Source organism: Pinus tabuliformis, chromosome J, assembly GCF_031772625.1.
Source record: "Pinus tabuliformis cultivar Carrire ecotype Pingquan chromosome J, CPIR1, whole genome shotgun sequence".
In the NCBI taxonomy this organism is placed as follows: Eukaryota; Viridiplantae; Streptophyta; class Pinopsida; order Pinales; family Pinaceae; genus Pinus; species Pinus tabuliformis.
The window spans coordinates 231,796,709-231,818,356 of NC_142295.1; the positions used below are offsets into that span (position 1 = coordinate 231,796,709).

The window sequence follows — 21,648 nt, forward strand, 5'->3', positions numbered from 1 at the left end:
TTACCTAATTATACACTAGACCAAGTTATACTTAACTATTTCCTATGTGTCGGAATATCCTAACATAGGTTCAAGGCTTTACAAGGAAGCAATTTGCTTTCAATGAAGGAACCTAGAAACAAGGGCACAAGACCTAGGGCTTGATAAATTTGACGAGTGTTGGAGAAACCAAAGGTCAAGGCTAGGAGAAAAGGTTTCTTACAATGTATATCAGCGAATCCAAGGCTCATGAAACCTTTAAGAAATCCCTTAAGTTGAAGGAAGGATAACTAGGGTTTCTCTCTTGGGCAAGCAACTAGGGAAAGGAAATTTATGGATGAAATTGAATTGGATTCCCACCAATAGGATAGACTTTGTGGCAAATACTACCCTCTTGATGTTTAGGCTCTCCAACCACCAAAATTCCTCTTGCCTAGGTATTCACACCAAGCCCTAGTTTCCTAACTTAGCCTTTAAAGGGTCAAGGTGAGAGAGAGAAAATATGTAATGAACAGAGTTCGTATACTCAAAGGAATACTCTAATATCAATGTAATGAAAAAAGATTGTATACTCATAAGTTAAATACTCCAAAAGACTTGGAATATGAAGATCACCATTAAGGATACAAGAATATATATTAAAATGTATCAATGAGAATGATACAAATGAGAGTGAGGCCCTGCTTATATAGCCTAGGCAGGTGTCTCTTCATGGAAGGTCATGTCCTTAGAGACATACCTCTTCATTGACTAATTACTAATTAATCATTATTTATGATATGTTATTATTATTTATATCTATATTTTATTCATAACAAAATATGGATAAAATTAAGATGTGATCACCAACAAAATGGACAAGTCCCTTGTTCCTTGGGAGTATGGATTCCTTAATGTATTGGATTGGCCAAAGAGCTTCTAAGGAGGCCAAAATTTTGATGCCCTGGCAAGCAAAATTCCAATAATTAAATGGAAGATGGATTTTTCATGGGAGAGCTATCAAGAGTTCACCACTAAGGGCATTTGTTTACACATTATTTATGAGTAATGCATGCAAAAGATCATCTAGATTGGCATTCAATAGATATTTAACAAATTATGGCACAATTACAATTGCTAGAATCAACAAAATTCCATACACTATACATGTAAGAAATAAATTTTCAACATCTAGATACACTTACAAGATAACATGCAAAGAATCCATTCCATTCATCCAAAGAATAGCTCCAAAGATAGACAAATAAGATCCAAATGTCAAAGTGCATTAAGATTACTCCAAATCCTCCACAAGAGAAAAGTGTGAATTGCTCAAGAGGGCCAAAAAATTCAAGTGATGAGATGATTTGATTCAAATGAGACTCTCCTCTACTTATATGAGGAGGTCAAATGTTATTTAGCCTATAAGCCCCTAAATAATCATAAAATAATGTGCAACATAAGCCTAGGTCACAAGTCGACCTAGTAGCCTTTGTGAAATTAGATTTATCTCCATAAATGCAAGTCGAAATGATGACATCATGCTAGCATAGGCTTTCTTAGGGCAAGCGTTGAGCTCCTCAAGTGCCATGACAATTGTAAAGGGGCTCTAAAATCATAATCTAGGGGTTCGCCCCTAAATCTCTCTAAAAATCATCTTGTAAAGCCCTAATGTGGGTCTAAGGCACAAAATTGAGTCTCATGGGTCTCCAAGTGGTGAATAAGCCTGATTCTGCTCGAACGTTGAGGGCGTTGAAGATGGTGCTAGCCCTCCAATGTCTCAAGGCATGAGACAACCCTCATATGAGCCCTGGATCAACTGTTAAACCATGTGATAATTGCTAAGTCTGTTGGGGCAAGCTGGTCCAAGTGCATCATTCCATGAATGATAAAGCAAATGCAAGAACGTTGTGGGTGTCAAAGGCACCCATGGCTATGAATGATGCTCTTCAAATGTCCAGAGTCCCATGGCTCTCAACACATCACCTGTGGGTGCCAATATATCCCTCTAGAGGACTTGGACCTCGATTAAGTCGCCTAGACCTATAGATGAAACCATCTGCCAATCACACACAATATCCAGTGCTGCAACTTTCACCATTAGGTACATTAATCATTATTGCATCTAGGTGAACCAAGCTAGAAAGAAATGGGCAAAACAACACTCCCTATGAGGCTTCTCTTTCAAAATTGGGGCCTTAGTCACATAATGCTGTTACCTCCCTAGGTAGGAGTGGTTAACAAACTATCCTATTAGGTGTTCCCAACCCCCAAAGGGAAGTGACATGTCCTTGGTCCACCCTTCAATCGACGAGTGCCATGTGACTAATGATGGAATGAAGGGGAAAAAACTCCATGGCCAAGTGCCATGGTCAAAGGGGCCAGCTATGATGGAGTACCTCATCTTGGGTGTATATATGAGGAGGGAGAAATTGCAGTTGCAGGAGTTACCTCAACATTTATTTTTCCACCTCTCTATATGCCTTTTACTTTTTCTTGATTCTTCATTGTATTACTACTTGTAGCTCAAGGAATAGGAGTTTGCTTTGTGTATAGCAGTTATTACCACCTTTGGGATGGGGTAGTTCATCGCCCATCAAGGGTTGGAACATGCAAGGGTTCCTTGTCTTCTATGAGATAGGGAAACACGAGCTCAGTAACCGAGTGATGGCCATATGATAGAGGTAGAGCTCATGTTTGGCTTTTGCACACGTGATAATTTGTAAGCCCTAGCCATCTTTTGCATTTTGATTTTTTTTTTCTTGTGGCCATCATATGCTCTTTCTTTTTCTTTTAGCTCCATCAACCTCCCAGGGTGCATTACTAGGCCCTACCCAGTTATGAGGAAGTGTGGGTGCAAAATCCCAGAGAACCAATGGTCAATTGAACCCGAAGAAGGAAGGTGGACTATGGGCTCATAATGTAAGATGGAAAGTGGTATGGGATAGGGATAGATGGGGCTATGCTATCTCAATCATGGCTTCCCAAGTAGTGCCCCTTCCAAAATCCATGGGCCATTAGGGGACGTCCCATTGGACTAGGATTGAAAATTAAACCCCCATTTAAGGTGAGGGAACAAGATCATAATAGCCAAAACCCTTTTTTTTCCGAGTTACCCCAATCCATGTAAAAATTCCCAAATACAAACAAGCATAAGCACCTAATTGCAAAATGAATAAAGTACCTTTTGATCAGAAACCCACCTTCCAACATGTGCTCTTGACAAATGGACGAGGAGACATATGACTAAGGTGGCAGAGATATGAATGGCACATCACATCAGCTACAAGGTGGCTCTCAGGGGCTGTTGGCTGGAAGAGATTAAAAGGACTGAAATGTCGAACCGGCCTTAAAATGGGGCCAAAACGTCATTGGTCGTACTGTACGACATTTCGAGATTTCGAAATGTCGTTTGGTATGGCCAATGGCAATTCGATCGCTACAGGTCGTGCTTCGGGCGACAGAAAGACGATTTTCATTTTTTTATCTTTTTCAACTAGCTCAAGGGGTGAAGAAGGGCATGGGCCCCATCTAAGACCCAAATACACTAATACAACAATTTTTGTGGTTGTTAACTAAATTTAATAATTAAAAAATTACAAATAGAATTCTCTAGAAGATGAAAAAAATAGAATTCTCTAGAAACCCTACGAGCCTCTTCTTTTCTTTAAAAAGTCACTTCATTCACTCATTTCTCACATTGTTCTGCAAGAAGATTTTCCTATAGCAACGGCACGAAGTTTATTTGTGTTTTGGAGTGTGGGCAGCAAGAGGAAGGGCGTGGGCATTCATTTTCTAATTTTGCAACATTCATGGCTTCTCAAAGTTGTGTTTCAAATGCGCCCCTAAATTGGGTGAGTTTTTCATTTTCTAATTTTGCAGCATTCATGGCTTCTCGAAGTTGTGTTTCATGCCCCTAAATCCACCCAAGCAACCAAGCAGCAAGAATATTATCCTCCATGGAAGTATGTTACCAAAGTGAAGCAAAAGGGTACCGATGGTACATGGGAATGGAGGTGCAATTTATGCAAAAATGAAAATACTTTCAAGGGCTCTTACACAAGAGTGAAGGATCACATTTTGCATGAGGAGATAAAGGGTATTGATGCGTGTGCACACCAAATATCCAGAGGTGAGGGCTAAATTCAAGAAAGAGAGCGATGATGCTCAAAGGTTGATGGAGCAAAGAAGCAAAATCGGCACGGGCACTACCAATCCTTGCATGCCTAATAGCATTGAGCCAAGGATTGTTCAGGAAGCAAGAAAGAGGAGGGCACTAGAAGTAGAAGGAAAGTTATCAAAGCCATCGTCTGCAACTCAAGACAACAGATTGTTGAAAATATTTGATAGTAAAGGGAGAGAAGAAACTGACTCAAGTGTGGCAAGGGCCATCTTTGCTTATGGCATCCCTTTTAATGTGGTTTGATCCCCATATTGGCAGGATTTGGTGAAAGCAATTAACAAAGTCCCTCAAGATTACAATGGGCCAAACTATGAAAAAGTCAAAACAGTTTTGTTGAAGAAAGAGAGGCAACTTCTTGATGATGCTCTAAAACCAATTCGTGACTCATGGGGTAGTACAGGGATTTCCATTATCTCAAATAGTTGGACTAATACAAGATGCAGGCCTTTGATTAATGTCATTGCATCTTCACCAAAAGGGGCTATGTTCGTCAAAGCAGAAGATTGTTTCGGGTGAGATAAGGATAGTAAGTTCATTGTTGATATTTTAATTTTTGCTATTGAACAAGTAGGGCCAGAAAATGTGGTGCAAGTTATCACAGATAATGAACTTGTTTGCAAAGTTGCAAACTTAATTGTTGAGAGTAGATACAATCACATACAATCACATACTTTAGACTCCTTGCATTGTCCACAATTTGAATCTAATTTTAGAAGAGATTGAGGCAAAAATAGAATGGATTAAGGAGGTCACAAGGCAGGCTAGGGAGATTATAAAATTCATCACCAACCACCACCAATCTCAAGCAATATATCGAGAATACTCCAAATTGGAGTTGTTGAAAGTTGTTGAGACAAGGTATGCCTCAAACTTTATCATGTCGCATCGCCTTGTTGAAGTTAAAAATGCATTAATGAGTATGGTGGTGGGTCCAACTTGGGTTGAGTGGAGACAAGCAAATTCAAATAAGAGAAGTATGGTGAGGAGGGTGTTGGTTGATGAAGATTAGTGGAGCAAGATTGATTTCTTTCTCAAGTTCACATCACCTGTATTTGATCTTCTTCAGGATGCAGACGTAGAGAAACCTTTCCTAGGAGAGGTTTATGACGGCATGGATACCATGGTTGAAGAAATAGTGGAAAATATTACACAAGAGGCTCACACTCTTCTTTTTGTGGGTTTTGATTTTGCTCAACAAGTGAGGTCCATTATTGTTACCAGGTGGAATAGCTTCAACACTCCATTACACACTTTGGAACATGCTTTGAATCCAAAATTTTATGATGAAGAATTCATTGCTAAAAGCAATGGGAAGAGGAAGGCTCCACATAAGGGCAAGGAGGTGGCCAATGGAGTGAAGAAAGCCTTTCAGAGGTTGTTTCCAGCTTCTTTACAAACTGATGTAAGGCAAGAATTTTCCTGTTTTGCTGCTGGATTAGAGGATTTTGCAGGCATATCAACTTTGGATGAGAGGAGGACCATGGACCCAGTTAGGTGGTGGACTTGTCATGGGGCAAGTGGTGTTCATTTGCAAAGTCTTGCCACTCGTATTCTATAACAAGTGGCAAGCTCTTCATCAGCAAAACGGAATTGGAGCACCTATGGTTTCATTCATAGTGTGAAGTGCAACAGGTTGGGATCGCAGAAGGCAGAGGACCTTGTATATGTGCATTCAAATCTATGCCTTATGTCCCATACAGGTGAAGAATATACAAGTGGACCTCATAAAGATTGGGATGTGGATGTAGAATATCCATATTTAGAGCTCTCTTTTTGCTCTTGATATTTGTGCCATTGGTGATGTAAAGTGCAATTGGAAGTACTAGCAGAGTTGCCTCTTCTGTTGAACAAGCATCTTGTTCTATCTTTGCAGATGAGGATGAGGAGTTTTATTAGTAATGATATTTTAATCTAGCCATATTTGTCTTTAGCTCATGTTTTACTTTAGTTTTAGCACATGTCATATATCCTCACATATAAAGGTTGATTTTGGAGTTTTGGATGTAAAGCCCCATAAAGGCTAATTTTGGATATTTGCATCATGTAATCATTTGTTGGAGTTAATATAAATTTGGATTTCCTTCTAAAATGTCATTTATATGTCTCAATCTTTCTTTTCTTGCAAAATAATGTGTTATTTAATATTGATTGTTTATAAAATATCTATATATGGCTTTTTGGCTGCGTTTCCACGTTCGAGGGTCGTGTTTCAGGCCGTCCCAGTTTCAGAAACTTCTAGATGTTTCGGCGTTTTGTGCAACTTATCATAATACCTTTTGGGCTTCTTGATTTCTCTTAAAGTTCCTTTTGCGGTTGCATGACCTTCAACTCCTTCTAGTGTGGCTCTAAGCCAAGCAGGTCTCTTACGAGCTTCTGGAATGATGACAGGTTGTACAGGTTCGCATGGTCCTAGTTCTCCATGATGTTTGACTGTAGGTTGTGGAGGATCGACTTGCCTTGGACTCTCTTCATTGGGAAAGATAAGTCCTTCTTCATCAGAGTCAATGGCGACTTCTTAAGACTTCTTGTATGCAACACTTTCATCGAATGTGACATCTCTGCTTACTTCAATACAATGTTGTTCCTTGATGTAGATTCTATATAAAGATTCTTTTCATACATGTAGGGTCCATCTTCTTTCTTTTATCTTTCGAAATATGAATATATACAAGACATCCAAAAATTCTAAGGTTATCAACATTAGGCTTCTTCCCAGTAAATGCTTCTTTTGGAGTTATGTTGCCAAGAATTTTGGGAGGCTTCTATTTTGAATGTAGATTGTTGTCATAGAGGCTTCTCCCCATAGAAATTTGGTCAAGTCTTGGTCATGTAGCATGGCTCTAACAAATTCTTCAATGGATTGATTCTTCCTTTTGGCTACACCATTATGTTGAGGATTGTAAGGAACAATTAGCTCCCTCTTAATCCCAACTTCCTTGCAAAAGGCCACCAATTCTTTAGATGTATATTCCCCTCCATTATCTAATCTTAGGATTTTGATCTTATTTTCTGTCAAATTTTCAACTTTGGCTTTGAACTCTTGGAATTTGTCAAATATTTCATCTTTAGACTTTAGGAAATATATCCAAGTCTTTTTAGAGTAATCATCAATGAAATTTACATAGTAGTGATGACCACAAAGTGATTTTTCTGACATAGGATCACAAACATCAAAGTGGATTAGGTCCAAGATTTCCTTGGATCTTGAGTCACTACTAGGGAAAGGCTTTCTTACACTTTTGCCTAGGGCACACCCTTTACAGACTCCATGTTCTTCCTTCAATTGAGGTATGCCAGTAACCATTTGATTTAAGGATGACAATATTTTGAAATGGAGATGACCATATCTTCTATGCCAAAATTCACATGGATTGATGTCAAAATGTACTAAAGCTTGAGGAGGAGGTGTTAGGAGTTTATACAACCTCCCCTCACGAATCCCAATAGTCCTTGCATTTTCTATTCTAGATCCCTTGGCCCAAACAATAATTTTCCATCAATAAATATTAAATTTTATTCTATCTCCTTTATCTTCTAAACAAGAAATAGAAAGTAAAAAAAATTCAAACCTGGAACATAGAGGATGTTGTTGAGATGAATGTTCCCACCAGATTCCAGCTCGATAGAAGTAGAGCCAATTGCTTTGACCAAGTAGCTATTCTTGTCTCCAAGCTCGATTGTGTGAGTAGAATTTCCTTTTGATAGAGTATTGAGTTGTCCACATTCACCTGTCATATGCCTTGAAGCTCCACTATCGATTACCCAAGTATTGTCATCTTCAAATGAACCTGTAAGGGAAGAATAAAGACTTCCATCCTTGACTACTCTAGATAGCTTGGAAAAAAACTTGATGATGCATCCTTTGATGGATTCAATGAGAATACTTAGAGCCTTAAGACAATCCTTCATGAACTTTGCCATTGAGAGAGAGAGAGAGCTGCTCCAAAAAGTCTTCAATCAAGGGTGCCAATAGATTGTGATCTTCAAGCTTCCTTCCTTCACCTTAGCTCTTATACCATGTTGAGAAACCAAGGGCTATGTAGTTTAATGCTTGATTTCTCTTTCTTGATAATTACTTGTGAATTTTAGCAGTCCTCTTACTTCTCTTATGTTCTCTTCATCAAGCAATTATACAAATGTTCAAAATACAAAGATCACAAAGGGACAAAGAACACGAGAAATTAAGATCCAAGCCACTGAAAAACCCCACAAGGGGGAAAACCACAAATCGCTCTCTTATAGAATCATATCAAAATGATATTTCCAAGACCAAGACCAAAAATTGTCACAAAGATCCCAAGTCAACCCTCCAAGTCTCCTCCAACAAAGTCAAAGTCAACAAAAGTCAACACTGGCCAAATCTCTGATATCTGGTCAAATCACATTAAATTTTCGGCCCTGCAATGGAGGTCGAATTTCGGCCCTGTAGTACTTTTGAAATTCCTCAAAAATTTGCATGTGTAAGCAAAAACTAGGTAGAAAATGTGAATTCTCTCTCCTTTGACTTTGTTCTCTCTCCTTTGACTTCGGCTTATTTTTCTTCTTTCTTTGGCACATAAACCAATGTGATGTGTTGAGGGATGATTGGCTCTCCAAGTGGTTGAGTTGACTTGTATTTATAGCTGTTCAGGAGGGTAGAAAAGGTGCCACATAGGCCAACTAGTCAAGGAGCGCCAACTTGGTCTTTGTGATGACATTTTGACTCAAAATAAAAATTATTTTTCTTTTTCTTTCAAAAGTCCAAATGGGACTTGACTCAATTACAAATTCTTTTGACTCATAAAAGATCCTTTTGACTGACTCTTTGAGCATGAAGAACATGTTTTGACCAAAACAATAATAATAATGAATATGATAAATACATTAATGATAAAATTATATTACAGTATGAAGACCGACACTAGTTACATTTTCAACACATTGAAGTTGACTAATGAATCTGAACTTTGACATTATTTGATACCAAAGTGAGAGGTACCCTTAATGTAACAAACAATTCCTTTTGCAACTTCCCAGTGGCTTTCTCGTAGATATTGCATAAACCAAGAAACAACACTAAAAAAAGAGATATCAAGTCGACTATGAGTTAAGTAAATAAGGCTACCAACCAACTATTGATAAAGGGTAGCATGGAATTTCAAGGATTGACATTCTTTAGTCAATTTGACTCCCGACTAAAAAGGTGTAGCACATGGCTTACAGTTGTCCATCTAAAACCATTTCAACAATTCCAATACATATTTTGATTGAGAGAGAAAAAGACCATCAGAAAATGATAAACTTGAAGACTAAGAAAGAAATGCAAAAGACCAAGGTCAATCATCTCAAAGGTGTTCGCAATTTGGCTCTTCAATCTAAGAACTTATTCAATGTTATTGCTAGTGATGTTCAATTCATAAACATATACATCAACAATCAAAGTATCACCATTATGATGTAATACATAAAGACTACAATGTGATTCATAGTGTTTGAACCCAAGATTGAGAAAGAATCGATCAATCTTAGCATACCAAGCTCGAGGAGCCTACTTCAAACCATTCAACAAATTTCTCAGTCGACAAACAAGATTTGAATCTATCACAAAATGGGGGGGTTGCTCCATGTAGATTTCTTTGGATAAGTCACCATGAAGGAAGGCACTCTTAACGCCCAACTGATGAATTTACCATCCAAACAAGCAACTAGGGACATGATTAGTCGAATAGAATTCATCTTTCAAACATGGGCAAAGGTTTCAATGTAGTCGATGCCTTCCTACTAAGAAATCATTTTGAGACCGAGCTTTATGATGCTCAACAACACCTTCAAAAGTGAACCTTGTCTTATATACCCATCGACACTTCACAACATTCTTCCTTTGTGATCGAGGAACTAAGTCCCAAGTGTGATTCTTTAAAAGAGAATCGAGTTCAGCGTGCATGGCTAGTTCCCATTCAACGTGTCATGGGAGTCTGGATCACAAGTCTCATGAACATGAGCCATTAATGCAATACTATCATGTTTCTTTTAACTACAAGTTCATCAACTTGAGGAAATATCACCAACATCAGGTCCAGCAACTTCAATTGTTTTAGCAGCCCACCAAGGTAAACAAGGAGTCGATGAACTTATATTTTCTTCAAAAAGGCGATTGGGAGAGGCTATAGTTTTAGTCAAAAAGGATTGTTAGTTAGTTGACCCAGCCAATAAAACAATCACATTGGAAAAGTGGTCAATTAACCCATTGTCTTGGACAATATTGAAGGGATCATTGTACAATTGTCCAAAAGAATTCAACAACTTAACGCCAAAAGACTTCTCATAAAATATCAGGTTTCTCCTAATAATGATTTGCTACTTTCTAGGATCAAACAGTCAATATGCTTTCAACTATTCATAGTAGCCCATCATGATACAAGCATGATTCTATACATTCAATTTTTTACAATTGTCAAAAATGTGCCCAAGCAATGGACCAAAAACTTTGACATGATCGGCAGAGGACTACTTTCCCCACAATCTTTCGACAAGAGTCATAGAACTAATAGCTCTAGTCGAAACAAGATTTAGAAGGTAATTGGCCTAAGTTACCAAGATTCAGATTCAGATACGAATATTTTATTTCTTATTAAATAAGTTACTTTATAAACCATGTCACTTTAACACGTTACTTTAAGATTCCTTAGTATAAACTTTCCTTTTAACTTTTGAGTGGTTTATAAAGTTCACATTTAATTTAGCTATGGAAAATGGTCATGGTTTATAAACATTACCTTTATATATTTAAAAGCATGTGCTTAAAGCCTCATTTCTAAACTCGACAAAGCTAAAAGCAAGAGTGCTCTCCTAATCCTTTACCTATGGTGGCTAATAAGTTATATGAGGAGATGTCGACCCGAAGGAAATACATAGAGCGAGTTATATAGGAGTATGCAACTCGACTAGAAAATGCAGAGATTGGAGGGAAGATAAGGCCCAAAATGCCAATCCATCTTCCTATGAGCATCAAGACGATGGGGATTCGATTTTGTTTTAATATTAACCATAACTATTGGAAAAACCTTTGTTGGTCGAGTAATCCATTTATCAATGGTAACCCGAAAAAAAGATCATTGTCTTCTCTATCATATAGTCCATGAGTTGATGCAAGTAACACAATGATGTCATTGACTGTTGTCCATATGAATCTTGGGCAAATCCCAATAGATCTGGATATGAATATGTATATGATTCGGGGATCCACTAATCTAGTACCCAAGCCTGGCAAATCCGGTAACATAGTAGTTGGCACATTAGATAGCTTCAACACAAAACTTTATCGGTAAATCTTTGACCTATAAGAGACATTGAGCCATTTTGACTAAGGTTTGATTCTTATGTTTTGCCACACCATTCAGTTGTCAGGCATGGGGGACCAACCTCTACCAAGAGATACTTGACTGGGCAAGATATTCTTCAAATCGCCGATTTACATACTCTCCCCCATTGGTCATATCCCAGGCATTTAATGGGTTCACTGCATTGTTTATCAACCAAGGCCTTAAATTCCTTGAATTTTTTGAAGACATGACTTTTATTCTTCAAGAAATAGACTCAACCTAGATAAATCATCAATAAAGGTCAAAATATGCTTGGCACATACCAATGAAGGCCTATTTATGTAGCAAAGATTACTATGAACCAGCTCCAGCAATTTTTGCACACATCATGCTTTCCCAAAGTCAAAAGGTGCCTGATGATGCTTGCCCAACACACATCTCTACAGACTCCATCAGGTGGAAGGACCTTTGGCAAGCCATCAAGCATGTTCTATGTTGTCATTGTCTTCGGACTTTGAAAATTCAAATGTCCAAGTCATTCATGCAAGAGTCGACTTCAGTGGTCAGTCTATTCAACATCTAGTCAGGACAAGTCACGAAACTTATACAGTCAGTCTTTCGGTTCGAAAATACCTTCAACAACAATTGACTTATCTTTCCTCGAATCTTTGACAAGAAACAGATTTGACCAAAACTCAAAAATTTTACTAGTCTATGTCAATTGGAAAATTGACAACAAGGTTGTGCTCAAACTAGGCACATGATAGACATTCATGATTTTCCCATTCCTACAAGGGTAGAGCAAAATTTTCTATGAGATAAATCTTTTCCTCAGCAGTTTTATCTAAAGAGAAGTACGAAGAAGCATCCTTCGCCATATGATGAGTGCAACCAATATCAACTACCCATTCATTCCAGGGTTGCAGGAATCGCCCCCCCCCCCCCTCGGATCCTAACCCGGAACCGCGACCCGTGCGGAAGCGTTCCGGAATCCATAGAGGAATCGCGATTCCGTTTTTAAGGTTGCGCGCTTCCGCATTTTTAAAACGATTCCTGCCAAATGAGGTTGCGCCCCCCCGGAATCGCGCTTCGGCATGCGGTTCGGGCATGAGGTGGCGCCACGCAACCTGCCCGGAAGCGCACGCCACCCGGGCGCAACCCGCACGCAACCCGCGCATATCAATTTTTTTTTTTAATTTCATTTAAAATCTAACTTAACTAAGCATGAGGGGGTGGGTTAGGGGTGGGTTAGGGTCACTTTAGGGTGAGTTTAGAAAAGAATAAAGCCCCCATTCTCTTCTCATTTTCTCACTTTGAGTTTATGAGAGTTGGAGAAGAGAAGAGAGGAGAGGAGAAGAGAAGAGAGGAAAGGAGAGGAGAAGAGAGGAGAAGAGAGGAGAGCTTGGAGGAGTGAAGAAGGAGGAGCTAGGAGAAGGAGGAGGAGCTTGGAGCAAGAGCTTGGAGGACTTCATCTACAAGAGCTAAAGAGGTAAGTTCAAACCCCAAACTCCCTTGTTTTTTTGAAAAAAAAATTGTATTTTTCTCCTCCCTCTCCTACTCTTTCCCATTGTTTCTACTTGCTCCTTTATTTACAGGTTGTCCACCACCTATATCCATATTCCAAGATGGTGTTCTTTTGGCTTCTATGTATCATTCCACTCTTGGTTTTAATGATGGCAAGGGTGAGGAATAGAGGGGAAGAGGAAGGGGATGAACTTGGTCCTAATAGTAGTGACCCAATGTATGATGAGGAGGAAGGGTTTGAAGAGGAAGGGGATGAACTTGAAGAGGACACTGAAGCACAAGATGGGAAAGGTACATCAAATCCCTTGTGGAACTATGTGACCAAACTTGAAGGGGGAAAGGGTGGTGGATCTTACAAATGGATGTGCCCTCATGATTGTCATGGAGGAAAACCATATACGGGTTCATATACCCGTCTGAGGAGGCATCTTTGTGGGGTGCTAGAGAGTGATGAAAAAAAGGGTTCTGTGGGGGTAGCCATTTGCCCAAAAATTTCAAGTGAACAAAGACAAAAATACATCAAAATAGAGATGGCTGCACAACAAAAAAACAAGAAACAAAAAACTCATTCAGAATCAAGTGCAACCTCTAAATTTGGTAGTTGCCCATCTCCTCATGGTACTTCTGCAACCTCTGGAGGTAGAAAAACAATAGGGGATTTCCTTAATGTTGCTGGGAGGGATGATGTGGATGGAAAGGTAGTCCGTTTTCTTTGTGCTTGCGGTGTACCATTCAATGTGCTTCGCTCTCCCTATTGGCATGACATGGTAAAGGCCATCAATGAAGCCCCAAAAGGATACAAGGCCCCCAACTATGAGAAAGCTAGAACAGTGTTATTAGAAAGAGAAAAAGCTAAGGTTCAAAGAGCTTTGACACGTTTTACACATGAGTGGGTGGATTATGGGGTATCCATTGTATCAGATGGGTGGACAAATATTAGAAACCAGCATTTGATAAATGTTCTTGGTGTTTCTTCTAAGGGTGCAGTATTTATTGCATGTCATGACTCCTCCTCCATCAGTGCAACTGCACAAAACATTGCAGATCTCCTATTGAAATCAATCAAAGATGTTGGTCCGAATAATGTGGTTCAAGTGATCACAGATAATGCAGCAAATTGTAAGGCAGCAGGAAAAATTATTGAGCGTACTCATCCACACATCTTTTGGTCTGGGTGCCTGGTTCACACATTGAACCTTTTGATGCATGATATTGTGAAACACAAAGAATGTGGGTGGATTGCTGAGGTTTACAGGAAAGGGAAGCAGCTCATTAAATTCATCACAGGGCATACAAGGGTAAACTACTTCTATGGCACTTACTCCAAGTTGCAATTGCTTAAAATTGCAAAGACAAGATTTGCTAGTTATTACCTCACCTTTAGGCGGCTAGTGAAGGTGAGACAAGCTTTAACTAATCTGGTGTGTGCTGAAACATGGGATGAAATTAACCAGTGTACAGATGGTGCTACTGCTAATGTAGTCAAGGACACTGTTCTTGACACTTACTTTTGGTCACAGGTTAAATATGTTTTGCAATTCACCAAACCAATTTATTACATGATCAAGTTTGCAGATTCAGATCGACCAGTAATTGGGGAGGTGTATGAGCAAATGGATAGCATGTTGGGGCAGATTAAAGACATTGTTGAGCCTAGAGATACCACCTTGTACAATTATATTCGTGAAGAGGTGGAAAAGCGATGGGATATGCTAAATGTTCCATTGCATGCATTAGCATATGTTTTGACACCTAGGTACTATCATCCATCATGGCTTTCAAAACCAGCACCTGGGGGGGGAAGCAGGAAAAAACCACACCAAGATAAAGAGGTTCACGAAAAATATATGGCTGCATTGAGTAGATTAATCCCTGATAATGAGGAGGCTGCATTGGTACGGAGACAGGTGAGCAACTATACGCTCAACACTGGTCCATTTGGGAGCATGCATTCAATTGAAGATCGAGAGCATTTTTCTGCTCTTGAGTGGTGGAACATGCATGGAGGGCCTACTCCACTTCTACAGAGTTTGGCATTGCGGGTGCTATCACAGGTGGTAAACACTTCTTCTGCAGAGAGGTGTTGGAGCTCTTATTCTTTCATCCACAGTGTTAAAAGGAACAGGTTGAGTTTAGACCGGGCAGAGAGCTTGGTTTATGTTCATTACAACTTGCGATTGTTGTCCCATTACTGTGAAGATGCAAAGTCTAATAAAGACTTGTTGACTTGGGACAAGCATCCAGAGGAGCCCAATTTGGAGGATGGAGTGTTGCAACTAGAGCAATTAGAGGATGCTCTTATCCAGGTATGTCCATTGTGGTATGAATTTTCCAATTTTCCCTTATAAAGCATTTCTCTAATTCATGTTTTTAATTTTTTTGTTAACTAGTGTTTTTTTTTTTTTGCATGAATTTTTTGAGCGATTCTAGGATGATGATGACCGTGTTGATATGCCACCACCCCCACCCCCATCTGGTCCTAGGTTCCATGGTTCAACACCAACAGCAGGGGGTTCTTCTTCATCAGTTCCAGTGCCACGACTTACACAGGGACCATTTTCTTCATTGCCACCACGTGGAGGCACGCCATCACGTTCTGTTCGTGGTGGAAGGAGGAGAGATTAGTAGATATATTCACAATCTACTTCTTTTTGTCATAGTCTATAGATTACTCATTAGACTTGTAGACTTGTGAATTTGAATTTTGAACCTTTTTGGCTTGGCGGTGACCAAGTGACATATTTTGTAAACATTATTATTTGAATTTTGGACATGACAAATGTTGACAGTTGCTCACTTGCTAGATAAATCATAATATGCTCTATGTTTTATGTTTTATAATATGCTTAAATGTTTTATGTTTTATAATATGCTTAAAAATTTGATGTATGTTTGTAATAGCTAGAATATAGATGATTGTTGTACATACTAGTAACTACAATGGAATCATGGATGCCATATCTATCTTGATTTATGCAAAAATATGCATGTTTTCATGTCTTCTACAATTAATTTGGTATTTGGGATGTTTGTTTTGAGTATAAATGCAAAAAAATATATAAAAATATATATATATATAGCAAACGCTTCCGCGGACGCTTCGCTCCCTAGATTTTTGGAAAATGACGCTTCCGCGCTTCGCGCTTCCGCTTCGCTCCCGCTTCGTGCAACATTGATTCATTCTACACGATGTGACCATGTAATGGTTGAGTTCTGACTGAGAAGCTTAAGTTGTCAACAGATCAACTATTTTATTTTTTGGCTAACACATTTCGTTCAAGCATCTTAACCTTCTGCTCAACTTGCCACTCTTCTTCCAACAGGTTTTCTCCATATGTCATGCCTTCCCATAGTAGTGACATCTCCTTCTTTCGATTCTTCCTAGTTGTGGTCAACCCATCACCCTGTTCTTCAGCTTTCTGGTCAAGGAAATCCTACCAAAGTTCACTCTCCTTCTAATTCGACCCAGTCTTTCATTTGAGTAAGTGTGCCTAGTGCTTACCACCCAGCTTTCCGTCATCAAGTAACCTTTGTTGGTCCTTGAGCAACAAATCACAAAGGGTGTCAAAATTGTAACCCTTACCATCTTCCTTGCACAATCTCCAGTTAGTGTGGAATGAGAAGCATAACACATCATAAGGTATTCTCGGATTCATCAGGACCAATTCAATGAGTTGTCCATCCTTCTTCGGAAATTTATTCCCACATTCTCCCAATTTAACTGCAACACCATGACTCGAACTAAGTAGCCTTCAATCCTTTCAAAGGAATGGGGATCAAGAGAGATCAACTCTTTCTCTAACTGCATGACTCGACTTTCGTCGACCTTGTCAAACAATGTCTTCAACCTCTTCCAAATCTCATAAGGACAATCAATCCCACTCATATGAAAACGAATATAATGACCCTAACAGCCTCGACCTTCTTCCCATTGATGAAAAACTACATTCAGTCATCCTTCAAATCTGGAATAGCATTCTTCGTATAATTTCATAGCCCTTTGCTCTTCAATAGGGTTTTCATATCGGTGCCCAATCAGCATAATTCTATCGATTCAAAATAACTAGATTTGAACTATCCAAATAGGTTCTAGTCGACAAATCAATCAACCTAGAGTCAATCACAACAAGGTCTGACATAGCAAGATTTGAAGACAACGGGGCTAGGCCAAAACTAATAGCTTTGATACCATGTTGGGAAATCAATTCAAACATAGAATAGATAACATAATCTAGAAGAAAGAAACAAAAGAGTAATCACATTCCAAGATGATGAGTAGCATCTAAAGACACCAGTACAACACTTGAGCACAACGCATTGTGATCAAAACATCACAATGCATGATTGATATGATTATTGTCCAATACATTACAATTCAACCCCTAGGGTCCTTTATTTATAGTGACCAAGTCTAACAAACTCCCTTAACTTGAGGAAGATTCATTGCATAAATGAGCGCTGGCAATTATAATCATTTCCTTGAAATCCACTCTATTATGTCGGTTAGTTGATTGTTTTGGTCGACCACTTGATTGTCGTCAATCCCTCCACTAACTATCTCCTATTAGTAGATTCTTTGTAGGTCAATCCTTCAACTAATTGTCTTCAAAAGCTCTAGAGGTGTGATGAACCAATAGGACCTTAGGTTTCAACAATATATTGAGACGCCTTGGGTCAAATCTTTAGGGTGTGTGTACTTGCAATAGCCTTTTGAACATATATCTATTCCAATCCTCTTCCAAGAGTATTGATCCTTGACTCCATATGCCCTAGATTGAGAAAGGCACTAGTCTTCTCCCTTGTGCCAATCCATATTTCCTTAAAAAACATTTGGTATTTTGTTGTTGATGAAGACTTCTGGAGAACAGTGTGTTGTGATCATATGTTTGCCCAACATTTCAAGTGAACCCTTCACCTATCTTCAGGGGCTTGAACTTAAGGAGAACAACATGTTGTGATCATATGTTTTCCCAACGTTTCGGATGAACCATTCACCCATCTTTAGGAACTTGAAGTTAAGACTTCAAGTCCCTGAAGATGGGTGAAGGATTCACTTGAAACGTTGGGCAAACATATAAACACAACACGTTGTTCTCAAGAAGTTTTCATCAAGAACAATTTATTGACTATGGAAATATCCATTTGGCATTTTGTTTTAGGGTAATTTAGGGTTTAGTTAGAGAAAAATATTTAATTTTAAGCATTAAATAACTTTAGTGTCTTAATCCTAGGGTTTAAAAGTGATTGGAATATGTTACAAAATACAAAGTGTCATTAAAAGTACATTTTTCAGCCACTTCATGGGTTGGCATATAGGTTTTTATTTTTGTTAGATGCTCTTTTATTGCAGGAAAATTGTTGTAATTAAGTCTCTATTTTACTCTTATCATACCCCTATATTTTTCACTTCATATCATACAAGCTAGTTTGCTATAGCATACTCCAATTTCTTGATTGTGTGTGTTTGGGGACTTTCACTGAGCTTGTATCGGTTGATTTAGGCCTCTAAAACAGCCATAGGATGCTTTGAACTCAAATCTGGAAATTACCTCTAATTCCACCTTAAACCTTAATTGCCTAATTTTATTTCTTGGTGGTAATCATTGTATAATACTTAGGGGGCTCTTACCTTAGTTTGGTTGGGTTATTTGATCCTCTACTAGGGAAGCCTCCCTTGTTTTGGATTGTATCCATCACTAAAACTAGAAGAGTAGTTGCTAAGGTGGTAGCTAAGTCACCTGACACATCCCTCCCCCCCCCTCGTGTCACAAATCTTTCGTGTCAAACACAATACTATGATGGCACGTGTCTGACACAAGTTTGACACGCGTCATACACAAGTTTGACTCATGTCCAAGGTGAGGAGCACGACTTTGACTCATGTCCAAGGTGAGGGACACAAGTTTGACTCATGTCAGGCACGTGCCAAAATCGTCTCCCAATTCTATGACAATGTGACATGTGTCTGCCAAAAATCAACCCTATACGCTTCGCTTTTAGGTTGAAATCCCTCACTTGTATTTGTTGTTTTGGAGTTGTGGGCATGTGTGGATGACCAACAAATGAAGAAGACATGTTTTAGAGGAGATTCAAGGTGCAAGCAAGTGGATTTCCCTTCCAAACTTTTTTAGTTTTGCTACACCAATCTGACAGTACGTTTTTGTTTACATGCACAGCCTTACAGCAGTCCATTTTTCTTTATATTCATAGCAATCATTACTCAATCAAGAGCAGCAGGAAAGGGCAAAAGAAGGGGAGGAATGGCCCCATTGATAATGCCCCCCACCTCTTTCAATTTCATCAAGGTATGTTGGTATTCCATCTGTTGGAAGTGGGGCTGCAACAACGGTTTCAAATGTTGAGAGAAACATCCTTTTAGCAAGAGAACAGGCTCAAGAACCTTTTGATTTTGATGACTTAATGAGAAAAATGCAGTTTATAGTTAATTTCTTGTGTTTGTCAACTTATCGTCATTGATGTAGTAGTAAGTACTAGACTACTAGTTGTATCACTGATGAATCATGATTGTATGTATAATGTATGATTGAATTTGTATCATCATCATGTACATGTTTTAGTTTCTAAATTGAATGAGAAACTATGTAATATCTATTAATTTTTTTAATATATATATATATATATAGTATATAACATGTCCTCCAAGTCATGTTTCAAGCGGTCGTTGTGTCACGTGTCGGATACTTGTATTTTCGTTTCCTTTGTGTCTGTGTCTTGGTGTCAAGTGACTTAGGGTGGTAGTGGTGACTCTCCCATGTTCTTCTTTGTCTTAGTCACCTAGTGAGGCTTTGCACTAGGGAGCAAGATTTTGTTGTAATAACATATGTATGTGCCCTTGAAGAGAAAGAGAGTGTGCCTTTGAAGTTTGTGCATTTGTGTCCCTTTTAACCAAGTCAACCATGAAGATCTCTCCATAGGAAGTGTGCCCTTGGTATTTGTGTAAATGGGTCTTCATGAAATCCATGGGATCTCAAAATGTGTGCAAATGAACCCCCTTTGACCAAGTAAAACCATCAGTAGTCACTTCACATATGTGCAAGGTGTAAACAAGGTTATGCATGGAGTGAATGTCCTCTTAGTGGAGCGCACCACCTAGGGATGTGTGTATGAGTGGATAAAGTAGATTATGAGGTGGATGGTTGAGATGGAGAGTCAAAACCATGGTGAGCATGACTAATTAGCCTCCCAATCAACTCAAGCCTTAGCTAACACCTCAAATCTCATGCTAAAGAATGAAGCATGTATGACTTAGCACGTGCAAACAAGGGTAGGTTAGGGAGAACTAGTTTTTTTTTTGTGTTACGCCAATGCATGTACCAAAGGCACCTAATTCCATGTGTACCACATGGACTTTAAGTTACAACTCTTAGTGATAAATTAGCAAGTGAAACTTTGGGAAAAGACCTCAATAAGGAATTAGAACAATAAAGTACTAATAGGCCATTACTTAGGCACTCAACCTAAAGTTTAGAACTTAATTAAAATATCATAACCAATTACGTGTGTTCACACTGAAAAAAGTGGAAATATGAGAATTAAGGAATTAATACACTTTAGAACTTAGGGACTTATAGGCATAAAGTACCACACACCTTCTAGGATATGGAGTGAAGTGAAAAGTAGAATTGAAAGTGACTTTTGCCTAGGCAAAAGACAAGAATTGATGTGATACACAATATTCTAGGCAAAATGGTTAAGTGTAGTGAAAATGTATATATGAAGTAGATTTACATGGTAAAATGTGATGATATGTTTGCAACAAACACATTACCTAAGTAAAATTATGGAAATAACATTGAATGCTAGGGAAGTACATGAGAGCAAACTTATGATCTAACCATGCAACACAAAGTGAAAGTAACTAGGATATGACCATGTGATCACCATGACAAAGACAAAGAATCATCATTGAAGCAACCTCCACCAATATCCCAACCTTTTGAAGGATAGAATGATACTACCAATCTACACAAAACCCATTTTACCTCTCATATCAATATGTGGGGTAAGACTACCATAGTCAGCAAGTAAACATTTTCTTTACACAAGCCCCTCACTACCCAAACTATGAACATGATGCAGTCCCCTGTTCATGTCAAAATTTCACCACTAAAATTCCATTGCAGCAACTAGAGTTAATTCTTCTAATCATTAAATAATTTAGCAATTTATTGCTACGGCAACAACAAATCAATCACACTGCAATCTTCACAAATTAAAAATATTACGGAAGATAAACTGGAAACTGAGAAATGCTAGCACACACACATAAAGATTGACACAGTGATTTTTGGACAAAAGTCCCGGGAAAAACCCAACTTGGGAAAACCGGTGTAGCAGCTAAGGGTTTTTATTATTAAGCAGCAGTGAGAAATTCTGAGTACAATAAATATCACCAAACTGGCAAATCTATCCAAGAGGAATACTAGCAAAATATTCTTGGAGGGAAATTCAACTCTCTCCGAGCAATCTCAGCACTTGATTGCCTCTAAAAAGCTAGTCGTCCAACCAGCTCTGCACAGGCCCTATGTCACCCTAGTGTAGACCCTCGTACACTCTACCTGAATCAGCTGCCAATATAGCCGTCCTCCCTATTGTTGACTAGGAAAATACTTCTCCGACCCTCTAGAAAACTTTCCCGACCTCTGGAACTGAAAATGTCCT

At 38.7% G+C, this 21,648-nt stretch overlaps 2 protein-coding genes across 8 annotated transcripts in view; one reads left to right on the forward strand and one right to left on the reverse strand.

Moving 5' to 3' along the window:
• Nucleotides 1-15,699, forward strand: part of LOC149226584 (uncharacterized) — a 29,095-nt gene extending 13,396 nt beyond the window's left edge. The window contains exons 2-3 of the mRNA XM_089376848.1: nucleotides 13,888-15,272; nucleotides 15,397-15,699. Of these exons, the coding sequence (XP_089232974.1) occupies nucleotides 13,888-15,272; nucleotides 15,397-15,591 (1,580 nt within the window). The 3' untranslated portion in view covers nucleotides 15,592-15,699. The remainder of the gene's footprint in view (nucleotides 1-13,887; nucleotides 15,273-15,396) is intronic.
• The window catches only part of LOC149226583 (uncharacterized), a 304,985-nt gene that overhangs the window by 93,972 nt on the left and 189,365 nt on the right, over nucleotides 1-21,648 (reverse strand). The window lies entirely within an intron of this gene.